This window comes from Coregonus clupeaformis, chromosome 10 (assembly GCF_020615455.1).
Source record: "Coregonus clupeaformis isolate EN_2021a chromosome 10, ASM2061545v1, whole genome shotgun sequence".
NCBI classification, from domain to species: domain Eukaryota; kingdom Metazoa; phylum Chordata; class Actinopteri; order Salmoniformes; family Salmonidae; genus Coregonus; species Coregonus clupeaformis.
Genome location: NC_059201.1, coordinates 29,767,940 through 29,788,188, shown reverse-complemented (window position 1 = coordinate 29,788,188; position 20,249 = coordinate 29,767,940). Strand labels below are relative to the sequence as shown.

Sequence of the window (20,249 nt, the reverse complement as noted above, 5' to 3'; positions counted from 1 at the left end):
TGAGATGTTGCTTCAATATATCCACATAATTTTCCTTCCTCATGATGCCATCTATTTTGTGAAGTGCACCAGTCCCTCCTGCAGCAAAGCACCCCCACAGCATGATGCTGTCACCCTGTGCTTCACGGTTGGGATGGTGTTATTTGGCTTGCAAGCTACCCCCTTTTTCCTCCAAACATAACGATGGTCATAATGGCCAAACGGTTCTATTTTTGTTTCATCAGACCAGAGGACATTTCTCCAAATAGTACGATATTTGTCCCCATGTGCAGTTGCAAACCGTAGTCTGGCTTTTTTTATTGTGGTTTTGGAGCAGTGGCTTCTTCCTTGCTGTGCGGCGTTTCAGGTTATGTCGATATAGGACTCGTTTTACTGTGGATATAGATACTTTTGTACCTGTTTCCTCCAGCATCTTCACAAGGTCCTTTGCTGTTGTTCTGGGGCGGTATGACGGCTGCGTAGTCCCATGGTGTTTATACTTGTGTACTATTGTTTGTACAGATGAACGTGGTACCTTCAGGCGTTTGGAAATTGGACTAGGACAGTTCCTTGGACTGCATGGTATAGTTTCTGCTCTGACATGTACTGTCAACTGTGGGACCTAATATAGACAGGTTTTTTCTTTCTTTCTAAATCATGTCAAAACAATTGAATTGGCGGCAGGTGGCTTAGTGGTTAAGAGCGTTGTGCCAGTAACAGAAAGGTTGCTGGTTCTAATCCCCGAGCCAACTAGGTGAAAAATCTGTTGATGTGCCCTTGAGAAAGGCACTTAACCCTAATTGCTCCTGTAAGTCGCTCTGGATAAGCTAAATGACACCCACATTTTTTTTGACCACAGGTGGACTCCAATCAAGTTGTAGTGACATCTCAAGGATGATCAAAGGAAATTGGATGCACCTGAGCTCAATTTGGAGTGCCATAGCAAAGGGGTGTGAATACTTATGTAAATGAAATTTCTGTATTTAATTTTCAATAAATGTGCAACAATTTCTAAAAACATGTTTTTACTTGTCATTATGGGGTATTGTGTGTAGATGGGTTGGGAAAAAACTATTTCATCAATTTTGAATTCAGGCTGTAACACAACAAAATGTGGAAGAAGTGAAGGGATATGAATACTTTCTGAAGACACTGTCCTTTTACTTCAGTCTAAAACAAACCAGACACAGTATAGCCTTCTTTTTTCATCTTGACTGCATTCGTTATAGGGTGTGTTTTTTTCGTTCATTATAGCCTATCTTGGCTACTCACTGAAATCCTGTCTAGACAGGATTTAGCATATGCTTTTCCACACGCTAGAGTTGACCTTGCTTGTAACATTTAGCACCTCCCTCCTGTGACACAGGGCGTGAAATAAAGTAATTACTGAGTCCTACACCGCACCGTGCAATATGTGCAAGCCCCGTATTGGATGGAGGGAAAGCAGCTCTCCGTCTGATGTGACCATTGGTAACGTACTCTCCGCTGAGCAGCATGTGGACTCCGAAGACACTGTTGACGGTGAGAGATGAGTAGGGATTCTTCACAGTACATAAAACTGTTACAGGACAATCATCTCCAACAGAGGCAACAGCGCAGCTTTTACATGAGTGACAGGGATGTAGGCGACAACAGCATTAATATAATCATATTACATAGCCATTAAACATATGAAATACAAGAAACAGAAGACAGCGAGCTACAAACAGGTAAGTCCTGTTCCCCTATTTTACCTGAGCAACTTCAAATAACATCTAAAATGTAAACACACTGCATTAATTAATACATGTTAAAACGAATGTGGCCCACCATGCGTCTACATTATTTGGTTACTTTCTTGTAGTCCAATAACACCTTTTACCTTATCTGCCATATGATAATACAAATACATTGTTCAACATGTAACTAAATTTAGCTAAAATCCTACATCTTTGCTTTTATTATTGTGTCATAGCACAGTGTTCCTTGTGGTAGAGTGTCCTAGTGTAGTACGTTATCTACCAAATAGGTCAATGTTTATTTTGCATCAAATTACTTTGAATATTGATTCGTTATTTCTAATAATGTAAACTGTAGTAAGAGAAATGGTACTCGTTTTGTTTTTTGGGGTTTTTGGTGGTAAATCTGTAAGTAGGCTAAATAGTATTGATTGACTTTGAGTATGGGCTGTTTTCAACCCCCCAGTCTTTATTGTGGGAACATATGCAGGCGCTGAGGCTGTGTGTTTCTCCCACACTCCTCTGGGAATACCTCCGCTGCAGTCTTCAGAGGTCTGACTAGGAAACCATCTCTCTCTCTGCATACAGTAGGCCTATATCCAGGAGAGAGTGTGTGATGTGCAGATACATCAAAGATACTGAGAAAGAAGTAAGAAAGAGAGGTGGAAGTGAACCTATTGACAGGGAGTGGAATGTGCAGCCAGGTCATTCAAGATTGATGTTGAAATTGGACGTCTATCCATGTCCTGAGGACGTCAGGAAATGCCTTCAAATCCGGCACTCATTGAGGTTAAGGTTTGGGATCGGGTTAAACCATTAAGTTTATGCACTCTTTCCAAATGGTTAAGGTAAGGGTTAAGGTCTGGGATATGGTTAAAACCGAAAATAAGAAACCAGTGTCCCCAACTGCGATTGATCCAGAGTCAGAAGGTTGTGTGTTCGATCCCAGTTGTGGACACTGGTTTTTTATTTTTCGGAATGAGTGCCTAAACTTAACCCCTTAACTTAAAAATTTGAAGTTTAGAGAAATAGAAAGATACAGAGCAGCAGGATCAACAAAAAACACTTCAAAATTTGACGTTTGGAGAATGTGGATTAATGTCTAATTCTGCAGTGAGACGGTGAGAGCTAGTTGGGAAAGTGATACTAAAAGCAGATGGCTCCAGCTGATGAAATCCAATTTGAAAAAGGCGAAAGGGAGAAGGGGATGAGAAGATAAAATGTTTACGGGGGAGTGGTGGAGAGAGGGAACGGGGGGAGTGGTGGAGAGAGGGAATGGGGGAGTGGTGGAGAGGGGGAGTGGTGGAGAGAGGGAACGGGGGAGTGGTGGAGAGAGGGAACGGGGGAGTGGTGGAGAGAGGGAACGGGGAGTGGTGGAGAGAGGGAACGGGGGAGTGGTGGAGAGAGGGAACGGGGGAGTGGTGGAGAGAGGGAACGGGGGGAGTGGTGGAGAGAGGGAACGGGGGGAGTGGTGGAGAGAGGGAACGGGGGGAGGAAGGAATTAATGAGAGAGGGGTATGATCTTAATGAAATGATTTGGGTGTGAACTCTCCTACCTCCCTGTAGTGCCATGTGTGTGTTATTCTGTGAAATACTTTGATAGTGAATGGAGGGCAACCTCTTGACAGACATACAGAGACACATTCATTATGGCAGGAATGTTGGCAGCAGAGACAGCACTCTGCTCTCTGTCTCTCCTACCAGAAGATGAATTGGATTAATTGTCCTCTAATTGCCTCCTGCTGTAGATAAGTAACCTCATCATTTTAGCCAAGCGGATTTATGTCCAGCGTCCCTCATCCTCTGCCCCTCCCCTCAACACACATTCACACACACATACACACACACACACACACACATATAGTCACATGCACACATGTACACACACATGCACAAATACACATGTGCATTAATGCACACGTGCTTGTACACCCCCCCACACACACACACACATGCACACACCCACGCACGCACGCACACTCACAAACATACAAACACAAGGCTCTTCAACCTCTTCCTCTGCATCTCTTCTCGCTCTCGCGCTCTCTCTTTCTTGCTCCCTCCCTCACTCTATATCACTCTCCTGCTCAAGTTTTCACAATCTGGCTATTTCAGGTCCATATTTCTGTAAAAGCCCAACCATAAATTATTCAGGTAATAGGACAACACAAAGCCCCACAGTGACCACGCGTCTCTGCCTCTCAAGGTCAAACAGCCCATCTGACCAACATGCTGTTTGGCCAGTTTTCCCGCAAAATATAGGAGCTTCACAATATTGACCTAAACTAGAGGAATCTTATAAAGATAAAGCACATATAAAAAATATATTATTTCAATATAATTTTACTCACTTACTCCATCCCTAAATAGCCCTTACGTGGCCTCTAAATACAGAGACTTTTAATTGATTGTTTGGACCTAGCTACAGTGGGGAAAAAAAGTATTTAGTCAGCCACCAATTGTGCAAGTTCTCCCACTTAAAAAGATGAGAGAGGCCTGTAATTTTCATCATAGGTACACGTCAACTATGACAGACAAAATGAGAAAAAAAAATCCAGAAAATCACATTGTAGAATTTTTAATGAATTTATTGGCATATGATGGTGGAAAATAAGTATTTGGTCAATAACAAAAGTTTCTCAATACTTTGTTATATACCCTTTGTTGGCAATGACACAGGTCAAACATTTTCTGTAAGTCTTCACAAGGTTTTCACACACTGTTGCTGGTATTTTGGCCCATTCCTCCATGCAGATCTCCTCTAGAGCAGTGATGTTTTGGGGCTGTCGCTGGGCAACACAGACTTTCAACTCCCTCCAAAGATTTTCTATGGGGTTGAGATCTGGAGACTGGCTAGGCCACTCCAGGACCTTGAAATGCTTCTTACGAAGCCACTCCTTCGTTGCCCGGGCGGTGTGTTTGGGATCATTGTCATGCTGAAAGACCCAGCCACGTTTCATCATCAATGCCCTTGCTGATGGAAGGAGGGTTTCACTCAAAATCTCACGATACATGGCCCCATTCATTCTTTCCTTTACACGGATCAGTCGTCCTGGTCCCTTTGCAGAAAAACAGCCCCAAAGCATGATGTTTCCAACCCCATGCTTCACAGTAGGTATGGTGTTCTTTGGATGCAACTCAGCATTCTTTGTCCTCCAAACATGACGAGTTGAGTTTTTACCAAAAAGTTATATTTTGGTTTCATCTGACCATATGACATTCTCCCAATCCTCTTCTGGATCATCCAAATGCACTTCAGACGGGCCTGGACATGTACTGGCTTAAGCAGGGGGACACGTCTCGCACTGCAGGATTTGAGTCCCTGGCGGCGTAGTGTGTTACTGATGGTTGGCTTTGTTACTTTGGTCCCAGCTCTCAGCAGGTCATTCACTAGGTCCCCCCGTGTGGTTCTGGGATTTTTGCTCACCGTTCTTGTGATCATTTTGAGCCCCACGGGGTGAGATCTTGCGTGGAGCCCCAGATCGAGGGAGATTATCAGTGGTCTTGTATGTCTTCCATTTCCTAATAATTGCTCCCACAGTTGATTTCTTCAAACCAAGCTGCTTACCTATTGCAGATTCAGTCTTCCCAGCCTGGTGCAGGTCTACAATTTTGTTTTTGGTGTCCTTTGACAGCTCTTTGGTCTTGGCCATTGTGAAGTTTGGAGTGTGACTGTTTGAGGTTGTGGACAGGTGTCTTTTATACTGATAACAAGTTAAAACAGGTGCCATTAATACAGGTAACGAGTGGAGGACAGAGGAGCCTCTTAAAGAAGTTGTTACAGGTCTGTGAGAGCCAGAAATCTTGCTTGTTTGTAGGTGACCAAATACTTATTTTCCACCATAATTTGCAAATAAATTCATTAAAAATCCTACAATGGGATTTTCTGGATTTTTTTTTCTCAATTTGTCTGTCATAGTTGACGTGTACCTATGATGAAAATTACAGGCCTCTCTCATCTTTTTGAGTGGGAGAACTTGCACAATTGGTGGCTGACTAAATACTTTTTTTCCCCACTGTATATTAAATGTTACTTTTACAGAAGGCCTTATCTTCCACATCTCTGTCACACCACCAGTACACCATCTTCCTCTTTTCCTACTTTCGTCCTCTTGCCTCTCCTTGTATTTTCTCCCTATTTCATGCAACCACACTTTCAACCAGAATAGCTGCGGCTCTTACTGCTCCTTAGCACCATTTTGAAATTAGCAAAAATATTTATGACCTGGAAATAAATTATAATTGGATTTCTGCATAAAAAGAAAGGATGGGTCCGTAACACAATGACTGGCTGTTAAAATTCCAGACAGATGGTCAATAAGCCAATCACAGTTGAACAGGCCCGTAGCCTTCGATTGGCTCTGTTTTGTTATGCTATTGGTGAAGGTCAGAGCACTGGAATGGACAGATAATTCACATTTCAAGTCGTGGAGTTAATGAGTTGAGAATATGGCTCTCTAAGTGTGTTACAGAGTTGGTCACATGACTAATTAGGAGACCGTTGCAGTACCTCACGATATTCTATATTCTGTTTGCAAAAGAAAATATTTTGTACCAAAAGGAAGCACTGGAAGTGACCAAGAAAGCTGAAACAAGTACAAGGGACTATACATGTACGTGTACAAAACTACTTCAATCAGTGTACATGAAGGGGAGGAGACCGGTTAAAGAAGGATTTTTAAGCCTTGAGACAACTGAGACATGGATTGTTTATGTGTGCCATTCAGAGGGTGAATGGGCAAGACAAAATATTTAAGTGCCTTTGAACGGGGTATGGTAGTAGGTGCCAGGCGCACTGGTTTGAGTATGTCAAGAACTGCAACGCTGCTGGGTTTTTCACGCTCAACAGTTTCCCATGTGTATCAAGAATGGTCCACCACCCAAAGGACATCCAGCCAACTTGACACAACTGTTGGAAGCATTGGAGTCAACATGGGCCAGCATCCCTGTGGAACGCTTTCGACACCTTGTAGAGTCCATGCCCCGACGAACTGAGGCTGTTCTGAGGGCAAAAGGGGTGCAACTCAATATTAGGAAGGTGTTCCTAATGTTTTGTACAGTCAGTGTATGCCACTTTATATAACACACTGTGTACATTAACTGTCCATGTATTCATTTGGGAAACAAACAATCCCTCTCTGCCATCTCCCTGGTACACTGCTGGAGATAAATCTATTTACCTCCACATTTACCAACAAGACCACTTACCCTCAGCCGGTGCCCTGCTGTGCTGCTTACTGTGTGTGTGTGTGTTTGTGGTACCGATGCCGTATTTCTGTTGCTTTCCCAAGAAACTGTGCTGAAGATGGGGCCCGTGTTTTGCTTTGGTAAACATGACATTTAACCCCCCGAAGCGGGATATGGTGACAAATGGGGGTCTGCCTTCTCAGTGGGGTGCTCACACAAATAGAGGGTTAGCCAGCTAGTCAGTCCCATCGGTCTGTGCTTATGTTAGAAAGGGAAGGGAAAGGGGGATACTAGTCAGTTGTACAACTGAATGCATTCAACTGAAATGTGTCTTCCACAAGAGAACCCATGCTGTTCTGTGTTCTTTCCATCCCATGTTCTTAGTCCTAATGTGAGTCTGGACTGTATGCAATAATGCACCATTTAGTTGTGTTGTTATTCACCACGTCTTGTTGTGAGGCTTCATGTTGGAAATCTGTCATTGTAGTTGATCATAAAGCAGCCTTTTTGTGGTTCGCTGTGTTATGAATAATGTGTTCAATTCTATTGTCTTGGAGTGAGTGATAGATAGAGGGTCGTCCAGTGTTTTACTGTGACATTGTAATTGGTTGTTTTGTTTATGGTTGGATGGATGGATGGATGGATGGATGGATGGATGGAGGAACAGGGGCCAGAGGTTGTTAAAGAGTGCTGCTCTTCCTACCCAGACCATCGTCTCTCCTTCCATTTGTTTTTCACATTCTATCTCCTACTCTATTATTCAGTACATTCAAACTCTGTGGATTGTGACAAAGAGCCAAGAGAATGTTGGCAGTGTTTGCAGAAAAAACTATACACCACAGATAGATGCAGTGTTTGTTCTATCTTTCAGTGGAAAATTGTAGCGATATTATACAACACGTACATTACATACAGCAGTATTAACACTAATGTCACAAGGGATTCTCTCTGTTTCCCTCCCTCCTCCACTCTCATCCTTTCACTTTTTCATCTTGACAACCTCTTACATCAGGCAGTCTCAAAGGAATATGATAATTCTGCTCCACTGCAATTCATCTTTCATCTCTGTCAAACCCGCTTGTGCAGCAAGTCACAAATCAATTATATGTATTAGATGTGTGACAGGGGGCGCTGTTTTAAAGCCACCGTGCAGCCATTTTGGTACCACTTCTCCATTGTAAAAAAGATTTTGGAAGCTATAGAAATGCATTTATTAATGTCTACAATCGTCTTTGACAAATATATTATATTAGACACATTAATGCATACTTTTAAATTATACACTGCTCAAAAAAATTAAGGGAACACTTAAACAACACACCCTAGATCTGAATGAATGAAATAATCTTATTAAATACTTTTTTCTTTACATAGTTGAATTTGCTGACAACAAAATCACACAAAAATTATCAATGGAAATCAAATGTATCAACCCATGGAGGTCTGGATTTGAAGTCACCCTCAAAATTAAAGTGGAAAACCACACTACAGGCTGATCCAACTTTGATGTAATGTCCTTAAAACAAGTCAAAATGAGGCTCAGTAGTGTGTGTGGCCTCCACGTGCCTGTATGACCTCCCTACAACGCCTGGGCATGTTCCTGATGAGGTGGCGGATGGTGTCCTGAGGGATCTCCTCCCAGACCTGGACTAAAGCATCCGCCAACTCCTGGACAGTCTGTGGTGCAACGTGGCGTTGGTGGATGGAGCGAGACATGATGTCCCAGATGTGCTCAATTGGATTCAGGTCTGGGGAACGGGCGGTCCATAGCATCAATGCCTTCCTCTTGCAGGAACTGCTGACACACTCCAGCCACATGAGGTCTAGCATTGTCTTGCATTAGGAGGAACCCAGGGCCAACCGCACCAGCATATGGTCTGAGGATCTCATCTCGGTACCTAATGGCAGTCAGGCTACCTCTGGCGAGCACATGGAGGGCTGTGCGGCCCCCCAAAGAAATGCCACCCCACACCATGACTGACCCACCGCCAAACCGGTCATGCTGGAGGATGTTGCAGGCAGCAGAACGTTCTCCATGGCGTCTCCAGACTCTGTCACGTCTGTCACATGTGCTCAGTGTGAACCTGCTTTCATCTGTGAAGAGCACAGGGCGCCAGTGGCGATTTTGCCAATCTTGGTGTTCTCTGGCAAATGCCAAACGTCCTGCACGGTGTTGGGCTGTAAGCACAACCCCCACCTGTCGGGCCCTCATACCACCCTCATGGAGTCTGTTTCTGACCGTTTGAGCAGACACATGCACATTTGTGGCCTGCTGGAGGTCATTTTGCAGGGCTCTGGCAGTGCTCCTCCTGCTCCTCCTTGCACAAAGGCGGAGGTAGCGGTCCTGCTGCTGGGTTGTTGCCCTCCTACGGCCTCCTCCACGTCTCATGATGTACTGGCCTGTCTCCTGGTAGCGCCTCCATGCTCTGGACACTACGCTGACAGACACAGCAAACCTTCTTGCCACAGCTCGCATTGATGTGCCATCCTGGATGAGCTGCACTACCTGAGCCACTTGTGTGGGTTGTAGACTCCGTCTCATGCTACCACTAGAGTGAAAGCACCGCCAGCATTCAAAAGTGACCAAAACATCAGCCAGGAAGCATAGGAACTGAGAAGTGGTCTGTGGTCACCACCTGCAGAACCACTTCTTTATTGGGGGTGTCTTGCTAATTGCCTATAATTTCCACCTGTTGTCTATTCCATTTGCACAACAGCATGTGAAATGTATTGTCAATCAGTGTTGCTTCCTAAGTGGACAGTTTGATTTCACAGAAGTGTGATTGACTTGGAGTTACATTGTGTTGTTTAAGTGTTCCTTTTATTTTTTTGAGCAGTGTATTATGTGAACTGAACATAAAACATTTAAAAAATATATTCCTTAAAGATGGAATCCGCAGCAGTTGGAAATAGCGCCACGGCCGCCCCATCACCATTGTTATTGTTTTTGTTGCTGAGCTAAGGAGACGTTATACAGCATGGTAAAAAAAATAATTGCAGTACATATTGTGCGTGCAATGATGTCCGAGGGGAAAAAAACTGTGTTCGTTATTTACAGTAACTTATTTGTTCTTGTAATATCGCAAAAGGACATGCCTGTTTCACCATTAAGGATTTTAACTTTAATTAAATGTAATGGCTAAATTGACATACCCAAAAGTAACTGCTATTCATGTGTAATTACATGATTCTGACATGCAAAAACTTGGTATATTTAGAAAGAAGACATCTGGGAGATTATGAGGAAATGGTCAGAAGATAGGAGTTACATACACAAGATCAAGCACACACAAAATAACCGTTTTTTTGTTTTTTTATTTTGAAAGTCATCTTTCATTGACAAGCTATAAGTGAATTATTGATGACTAGAGCTGGAAACACATCAGATGGCTTCCACAACATGTGAACAATATCAGAAAATGGGATTGATAGACCTAACAACTAGAAATGGGCAGATGTTTTAGTAAGTGGTGTCAGGTGTGGTCATAGGACGTTTCCAAGTGTCCCTAAACCTCTCCAAAGTGGCATATGTCTGTAAATGAGATAATTCCAGTGCTATTACATATTTGCAAGCACTAAATTATATTTGTTCAGTATAAAAACACAATTTATACCATATCAACCTCACTCAAACATTGTGGTGGTGTTTTGGGGTATCCAGGGTACATTCAAATGTCCTTTCAACCTCTCCAAACTATCAGAATGTGGTAATTGCACTGTTTTTGCACACTGGATGTGCCTAAAAGTTATTGTTCACTATAAAAACAAAATTTCTACAACACCAACCTTTCTCAAACATTGTGGTGGTGTCGGGGGACATACAGGGGATATGGATGCCTACAGCGCGTAAGCAGGCAATATCATATTTTTTATGCGCAAAGATATAGTCACTCAGTGGACATTCGATGTTGCCTTTAAGTCATGCATCATCAGATAACATTGGCAATAGGCTAGATATGTTCTTACCAACCTAAGGATTAATTTGATACCCCCCATGTGCTATAGTTCAAACACAGACCAAATCGAAGCTTGTAAAATGTTTGCTGTTAGTGAAAACGTTGTGTAAAATAAACATTTTGACTCTCGGGGCTGGTGATCAATAACGGTAGGTCATAGGCAGACAAATAAGATATTCTCATGATCTGTGGAGTCCCGGCTTTCGGTGTGTATCAACATATTCAGTGTTTATTTCGTTTATGCTTCACAACCCTAACCGGAATGTAGGTAGCAGCCATCTTGAAATGAGGTCATCTGCTCGGCCTGCCCTTATAAATTCGTATGCCCATATATCGTAGTAAGTCATACCAAAGATTTGAAGGCACCAATCAACAGCCAAGATACTCAGCTTTCCGCAGACACCCTGCTTTTGCAGATAGGGGCTACCATTCTCATACCAGACTGAATTGAATTTAAAAAATCTAATAGGGACCCCAAAAATTTACATTTAAACGTTTTTTTTAGAGAGTACTAATCATTTCCCCACTACAACAAAGAAAATACATAAATATATGTCATTTTGTGCTTGAAACATTTAATTGAAATACAGTAGAATTCCATTCATTCCTATGGAGGACTGCTCCTTCTGAGGAGTACTAATATGGTGGCCAGTGGCTTCAAAGCCTCTCATTGGCCATTACATAGCATCAGCAATCCAGGGTTTGTACACATCATTGGTACAAATATATGTGCGATAATATAGCTACACAGTACGATGGATGAGATTGTTTACATCAATCTTTAGAGATATATTTTGGGCATGATGAGACGATAAAGAATATCACTTAAGACCCTATAAGCAGGTAGCCTGGTGGGTAGGAGCGTTGGGCCAGTAACCGAAATGTTGCTGGATCGAATCCCTGAGCTGACAAGGTAAAATTCTGTCGTTCTGCTTCTGAGCAAGGCAGTTAAGGCAGCCCTCTGCACCTCTCTGATTTATAGGGGTTGGGTTGAATGCGGAAGACACATTTCAGTTGAATGCATTCAACTGACTAGGTATCTCCCTATTAGATATTTAGATTACCTGTGTGTCCTACCTCATCCATCTCCCTCCGTGTCTGTTTTAGGGAGCTGGGCCCAGCCTTCCTTTAACTCACTGAAGAGCAGCGTCAGGATGATGGATCTGCTACCTGGCAGCAGTTAGCTGTGGGGGAGGACAGGGCCAAACCGAGGTGCTGTGGGGGAAACAGAAGAATAAGCAGAAAATAATGCATGAATGTTCACACCTCCTTACAAGAAAGATGAATGCACAATCCTCCTTCCTACCACAGTGACGGGGGTACTTTACTTGGTCCAGAAACTGTTCCAAGACTGAGCTACTTGAACAGCACTTTATCCGATCATTTACACTGTTTGTAGTGAGTGCTTTTAGTACCACTCTCTCAAGTGTGCTCTGTGGAGACAGTTTCGGTAACACATTCTTTGGATACTCAATCTTTAGATGCTCTACAGACACCTCAACCCTTATCTTAAAAGGTGCAATATTCAAAAATCCCTCCGCCATTTCCTGGATGCTAAAATTAGAATAGTTCACTAAAATTAGAATAGTTCGCCTAATTTAAGTTTATGTGACAAATCAAGCAATAGTGTAGAGAATCATTGTATCATCTAAACCACTGTGAAATATATTTTCAATAATACAAAATGTTGTATTTTCAGCTGTTTGAAACTGGTGTACAAAACCGAAAGTAAAAGATGCAAAAACGAAACTTAAGAACTAGAAGCATCGAAATAGCGCACATAGAACATATCTACTGCGTTCAATGAGAATGACAGATCTATAACTCACATTCTATGTGAATTTGGTCATCACCCAAAAAGTTGCATAATGCAACTTTAACCCTAAACTTAACCCTTACCCTAACCCTAGCCCATACCCTAACCCTAACCCTTACCCTAACCCTTATTCCAAACTTTAACCTAACCCTAACCTTAGCAAGCAGTTGCTCATCAACAGATAGTCAGTTGCTTATCAACAGATAGTTTGTTGATAGTAGGACTACCTGTAGAGCATCTACAGATGGACTATCCAAATAAAGTGTTTGCAGCATGTGTTTCTACACTGAACAAAAATATAAATGCAACGTGTTGGACCCATGTTTTAATGAGCTGAAATAAAAGATCCAAGAAATGTTCCATACGCACAAAAAGCTTATTTCTCTCTAATGTTGTGCACAAATTTGTTTACATCCCTGTTAGTGAGCATTTCGCCTTTGCCAAGGTAATCCATCCACCTGACAGGTGTGGCATATCAATAAGCTAATTAAACAGCATGATCAATACACAGGTGCACCATGTGCTGGGGACAATTAAAGGCTGCTCTAAAATGTGAACTTCTGTCACACAGCACAATGCCACAGATGTCTCAAGTTTTGAGGGAGCGTGCAATTGGCATGCTGACTGCAGGAATGTCCACCAGAGCTGTTGCCAGAGAATTGAATGTTGATTTCCCTACCATGAGCCGCCTCCAACTCCGTTTTAGAGAATTCGGCAGTACGTTCAACCGGCCTCACAACCGCTACCACGTGTATAGCGTTGTGTGGGTGAGCAGCTTGCTGATGTCAACGTTTTGAACAGAGTGCACCATGATGGTGGTGGGGTTAAGATATGGGCAGGCATAAGCTATGGACAATGAACACAATTGCATTTTATCAATGGCAATTTGAATGTATAGAGATACCGTGACGAGATCCTGAGGCCCATTATCGTGTCATTCATCCGCTGCCATCACCTACAGTTTCATGATAATGCACGGCCCCATGTCACAAGGATCTGTACACAATTCCTGGAAGCTGAAGATGTCCCAGTTCTTCCATGGCCTGCATACTCATCAGACATGTCACCCATTGAGCATGTTTGGGATGCACTGGATCGAGGTGTACGACAGCGTGTTCCAGTTCCCGCCAATATCCAGCAACTTCGCACAGCCATTGAAGAGGACTGGGACAACATTCTACAGGCCACAATCAACAGCTTGATCAACTCGATGTGAAGGAGATGTGTCGCACTGCATGAGGCAAATGGTGGTCACACCAAATACTGACTGGTTTTCTGATCCACGCCCCTACCTTTTGTTTTAAGGTATCTGTGGCCAACAGACGCATATCTGTATTCCCAGTCATGTGAAGTCCATAGATTTGGGCCTAATGCATTTATTTCAATTGATTGATTTCCTTATATGAACTGTAAATCTTTGGAATTGTTGCATGTTGTGTTTTATATTTTTGTTCAGGATATTATGCTGCAAATTCAATGAATATCAAATCATTTTACCTGGGTGTCAAGATAATGTGTGTGCTCTGCTCAACAGCATTTCAATCAGGTAAATTGTCTATATAAAGATGTTGTAGATACATGTTGATTAAGATAAGCAAAGGACACATAAATTCCACCAAATAGCAATAGAGCAGAATCAGCTTTATTCTCCGAACTGACTACCACAGCCCTTATGATTATTATACCCATTATTTTTCCCTCTCTCCCTTAAACTCTCAGTATGTAAGTAAGTCAGTCTTCATTATAAACTCAGCAGAGTGCAAGGAGTAGTTATTGTATTCAGGCTGCTGACACAACAGGTGCCCTGTTGGGCATTAATTAGATCCTGCTATAGCTGGCTCTTAGTATGCCATACCTTGAAATGGGAATGGTGCTAGATATGAATTCCGGTGTTCTTGGTGGAGCAGAGCTTCCCTGTGGGCCTCCTCCTCTAGCAGCAACAGAGGACTTAATTAGGAAGTTAGCTCCATAGCTGCTTCACCTGGGTTCACACTATCCAGAGCTTGGGACTGACTCTGAGGGTGCAGACCTGCAGAGCATGCCGATTATTCACTGCTGAGTGATCAGGATGGACGGCTCGTAGCTGAACTGGTGCTGAATTGAAAACTGGTAGAGCCTTCTTGCGCTCTCTGCAGTGCTTTCATCACTGACTGTCTAGACACTGAACTAACAAGGGGAACTATTAACACTTTTCTGCTCTGCCAGATGGGAGCTCTCCCTTGAGATGGGAAAAACACTGACACTATGGTAACCAAGGTCTTCCACAGGCAGGAGGTGAGACTCCACTGTGTTCAATGATCAGACGTGGCTGTAAGGGCATGTGACCCTGTGGCCCTGTGTCGGGGTCAAACCAAAGTCATATTGGATCGTCTCTTAAAAATCAAAACACCTTCTTGAGTGTCTCAAACCTCATTGAAAAATCTATGTCTGCTTTTGCTCCTGAACCTATAATTTACAATGGCAACGCAGGTGGACATAACCTAGTTTTATTCAAGAGTCTGTTGCGCAACGTGGTGGTGGGGATCCGTGAAGCACAGCCATGCAGGAGAACAACTATGTATGAGAGACTCTTTATTCATACAGAGTACAACAGGATTCCACTATACATCGATCCACTAGCATCATCACAGAGTGCAGTTCCCTACACTTTAGGTAGGAATGAAGTTGTCTCCCCCTATCAAGAGAGACAATAAGTGTACCACCTGTTATCATGCAGCTCTCCACACAGGGTGGATGATGTGTGTGTGTAGGGTGGATGATGCGTGTGTGAGGGGGATGATGTGTGTGTGTAAGGTGGATGATGTGTGTGTAAGGTGGATGATGTGTGTGTGAGGTGGATGATGTGTGTGTGTGAGGTGGATGATGTGTGTGTGTGAGGTGGATGATGTGTGTGTGAGGTGGATGATGTGTGTGTAAGGTGGATGATGTGTATGTAAGGTGGATGATGTGTGTGTGAGGTGGATGATGTGTGTGTAAGGTGGGTGACGTGTGTAAGGTAGATGTTGTGTGTGTAAGGTAGATGATGTGTGTGTGTGAGGTGGATGATGTGTGTGTGAGATGGATGATGTGTGTGTAAGGTAGATGATGTGTGTGTAAGGTAGATGATGTGTGTGTAAGGTAGATGATGTGTGTGTAAGGTAGATGATGTGTGTGTAAGGTAGATGATGTGTGTAAGCCTTTTGAGGAAAACACAGAGTAGAGGGAGCAGTAGACCAGGCAGGAACAGGGTTAGGCTGATGGGAGAGATTGGAGTGGAAAAAACACAACTCCATCCTCTCTCCCTGGGGCATCTTGTTTACCTGTGCAGCATGATTGCCATTCTTCCCTCCCTTCATCCCTCCCTCCTTGTCTTAAAGCAGGGCTCTCCAACCCTGTTTCCTGGAGAGCTACCGTCCTGTAGGTTTTCACTCCAACCCTAATTTAGCACACCTGATTCTAATAATTAGCTGGTTGATAAGCTGAACCAGGTTAGTTACAGCTGGGGTTGGACCGAAAACCTACAGGAGGGTAGCTCTCCAGGAACAGGTTTGGAGACCCCTGTCTTAAAGCATCCGAGCGAGCGAAATAGCGCCCCTCTGTTTCAGGATGTGTAGAGCATGTATCTGATGCTGTCTGGGGAAAAAAGTGTGGCATGTCATACCATTTCTGACCAGACATGATCAAATACATGGGCTAAGTATAGGAAGACAGAGGGGCGCTGTTTGGCTCACTCTGATGATTTCTCTAGCAGAGAGGAAGAGGCGAAGCGAGGGGGCTCACTCTCACCAAAATCTGTCCAAAATAAGCCCAATCTGTGTTTATGGGCATATTATGCAGACCTAAGCTTGTAGCCTGCCTTCCCACCTTTGGGACAATGACTCCCATTGTTAGGGCAGAGACATGAGCATCTCGTCATTATATACACAAGTTTACGCGCTGTATCCCGGGTGGCGCCATAACTCTACACAAATGCATTTCATTTCCGCCGGAAGTTGTTTGCACAACGTCTGCCGGTGTAAACACAGCGATGTCGACGCTAGCTTGGGAACACGGTTGCAGAATTTTTGGCAACAAAGAACTGCGAAATCACAACTGTGGCAAACGGAGATATGGTAGATTACCATATTGCCTGCAATGGTCCAAAAGGCTACTACATGCAGGTACAAATTGGGATGCACTGCACAGGGCTTCAGCACTCCAAGTTGGTGATCTGGAACAAAACTGAGCACCTAGAAATCGAAGTACCCTACGACCAAGGCTTTGTCCAGGGGCATATCATAAGGCTGCGCACATTCTACTTTGCCCACATGCTCCCGAAAATTGTTGATGATTTTGTTGAGGGAAGGTTACAGTTCTGCAGTAAATATCTCAGCATTTTAAAACCAAAATAAACTGCCTTATTTAGGTCATGCCCACAGGAGCCAACAGATGTCCATTGTTTACATGATCTCTTTATGCTGTGCAATATATCAGTGTGCCTACTGTTTGAGTGAAAATAAAGTTTGATGTAATTTCAATCCTTAGAGTGCTACAATTTATTTTAACACAGTTCATAATTCATAGTAAGCTCATACTGTACATAAATAACACTGGATTAATTAATTGTTTTGAGGAAACTAAACAAATGGCTTCAACAAGAAAGATTGCGTGTTTAATCTTAACAGGTATTAAAAAGTAAAATACAAAAGCAGCCCACACAATTACATCACTATGAAAATATTCATATATAATATTAAAAATACAATGCACGCAGTATTTGTTGTGTTTATCTGTATTTAATGAACAACATGGCTGGGTGTTGGTAGACAGGGACACAGGGCAAGATTCTAAACCTCACTGATCAGTGGACTCTTCAGGTTAACTAGGCCAGCACAGATGGTTAAGATGTTGTCCAGTTTCGGTGCCATGCTGATGGGAACATTCTGGGATAAAATCTTAAACACCTTCAGTCTCTGGATTGCTCTTTCCACATGTATGCGGACATTGGCTACTCGCCTGGTGCGTGTCGTCTCCTCATTGGTCAACTGATTGCGCCTGTAGGTGAAAGCAGGGATGTTCAAACTGACCCTTCTCTCATCAAGCAAGTCTTGAATGGTGAACCCACGGTCCGCCATGACCTCATCACCAGCCCTCAGATAGTCTAGGAACCCACTGTCCATGGTGATAAACTTATCGCTGCTTCTGCCAGCATAGGCATCAGATATAAACATGATTAGCCCATTAGGGGCCACAGCGACGAGATATTTCACAGTGTTGCGTGATTTATACTGGCTGAAAGTGTCACTCCTTGAGTCGTGGTTTGTGGCTCTCTGCATGGCACTTTCGGCACAGTCAATGATGCAGGTGGTTCGAGGGTAGTTCCTCTGAAACGACAAGGGCATGGTGGCACGAATGGTCTCTCTTGGAAGCCAGGGGATCAGGACTTTGAACTGTTCACCCATCACGTCAATCCAGTGACTAATCACAATGCTTGCCATGGATGTAGACACATTGAAGCGGTGAGCAATATCTCCTAATATTAGGTTTAGTTTTAGTTTCATCAACGTCATAAGTATTTGGTCAACAACAGGAAGGGTAATTGATGGCTTACTGAAAGGCAACAACACCGTCACCAGGGTGAAGAATTGAACCATAAGCACTCCTGTATACAGCCGGGACCTAGCATCATCAATGACCGTGGTGCTGGTCACAGTAGGACCCATTTCTGCCTCGCACTGTGTGGCCTTGTCTACTTTAACAGACTGTGTTGTTGAACAGTAAATGTGATCAATATGTGACGGATCCTCCCATTGGGTCTGGGCATCTCGAAATTTTGGTGTAGCAGGCTCGGCCTCACAGACAGGCTGACAGGTTTCTGGAGCATCTAAAAAGGGGAAGAGAAAACATGGATGGAGCAAAATTAATGCAGGCATAGAGTCCTCTCACTACAAACATCACAATGGAAAAATGTGTACTACAACATTGCACTCACACGCACACACACAATCATCATCACAACAGCCTGCCACCTTGCATTGTATTTATGATGTAGACTAAGGCACACGCAGGCAGGCACACACACACACACACACACACACACACACACACACACAATTAATGATGTAGCTATCGTGGGCATTGTTTGTCCCATCTCCAAAACAATCAACTGCCTTAGCAAAATACTGGTAGCAATGTTAATGTATGACAACTTCTTCATAATTAACAGTATTGTCAGCTTCATAGCTAAAGTTGCTGAACTTACCCTCAGATTCAAGTCTGCGTTTCTTTATCTGGGGGGAGGCAGTGGTCCGCTGGGTGAGTTGACGCCTCTTTGGCTGGGGAGGGCGATTGTATCCCAACCACAACTCTGGGAAAGGATTATCCTTGGTAGGTTTTTGGTCAACAAAGTGATAGGAACAAACAAAAACGTTGAGGGGTGGTTTCTTTAGATTCAATGCCTTCAGCCAGGTCCTTGATTCCGAGTCGGTATCAGGCTTGCGAAAAAATGTAAACAATGGAGCGCATGGACATTGCCTCTTCATAGCTGGTTTGTGGTCGTAGCACTCTCTATCTAACCACTCGTTCAGGTGCTTTCTCGAGTTTTTGCAACCAACTACCGCACACGTCGTTCCCGAACCACTTTTCTTCATGTTGTAATTGTAATTTTTATATCCTCTTTGTCACTGCGATATCAGTGCTTTGTCGGCACAACGGAGCTAGCTAGCAAAACAAACCCAGCCCGGCAGAACGGAAGTGGATTGCATCGACGGGAGGAGTTCAGGAAGTAGAGCGGAAACGGCTCAAAAACTTGTGTATAGAGATCTCTGGTTTCAGCGGCTTGCAAACTGGAAATAAAATGTGTCAATTGCGTAGTGCACTGTTCGGATGCTGGCTTCCCCTAAAGTAAATTGATGTTTTGCCCAAATTATATAGTAACTCCTGTCTAGATAAAATCATTCAAAATACTTCACCAGAGAGCATGACTTAGCCACAGTGGATCATTAGCTTATTTTTATTTTTGTGTAGGCCTATGCCTATTTGGGAAGCCCTCAATTTGGGCAGCGCGTGTGGCAATAGGCCTAGCTGATTGAGTTGAGGCTGTCAGTGAAAAGCATCTAAAATATGTGTGAAACTACCGACGAGGCCCATTACCAAGGACTGTGGCCTCTCCTTCTCCGTGGCCGACGTGAGTAAGACATTTAAGCATGTTAACCTCCGCAAGGCTGCCGGCCCAGATGGCATCCCTAGCCGTGTCCTCAGAGCATGCGCAGACCAGCTGGCTGGTGTGTTTATGGACATATTCAATCTCTCCCTTTCCCAGTCTGCTGTTCCCACATGCTTCAGTATGGCCACCATTGTTCCTGTACCCAAGAAAGCAAAGGTAACTGAACTAAATGACTATCGCCCCGTAGCACTCACCTCTGTCATCATGAAGTGCTTTGAGAGACTAGTCAAGGATCATATCACCTCTACCTTACCTGTTACCCTAGACCCACTTCAATTTGCCTACCGCCCCAATAGATCCACAGACAATGCATTTGCCATTACACTGCACATTGCCCTATCCCATCTGGACAAGAGGAATACCTATGTAAGAATGCTGTTCATTGACTATAGCTCAGCATTCAACACCAT

The 20,249-nt window shown here is 43.5% G+C and overlaps 2 protein-coding genes across 2 annotated transcripts in view; one reads left to right on the top strand and one right to left on the bottom strand.

Moving 5' to 3' along the window:
- The first annotated feature begins 1,422 nt into the window (after positions 1-1,422).
- LOC121575853 (G-protein coupled receptor 22-like) overlaps positions 1,423-20,249 on the top strand; it is a 51,048-nt gene continuing 32,221 nt past the window's right edge. The window contains exon 1 of the mRNA XM_041889145.1: positions 1,423-1,688. The gene's annotated coding sequence lies outside the window, so the exon portion shown is untranslated. The remainder of the gene's footprint in view (positions 1,689-20,249) is intronic.
- Positions 17,389-18,229, bottom strand: LOC123491656 (the record flags this gene model as incomplete). The annotated part of the gene is made up of 1 exon (XM_045223265.1): positions 17,389-18,229. A coding segment is annotated over one exon (768 nt), but the record flags the coding sequence as incomplete, so codon positions are not given.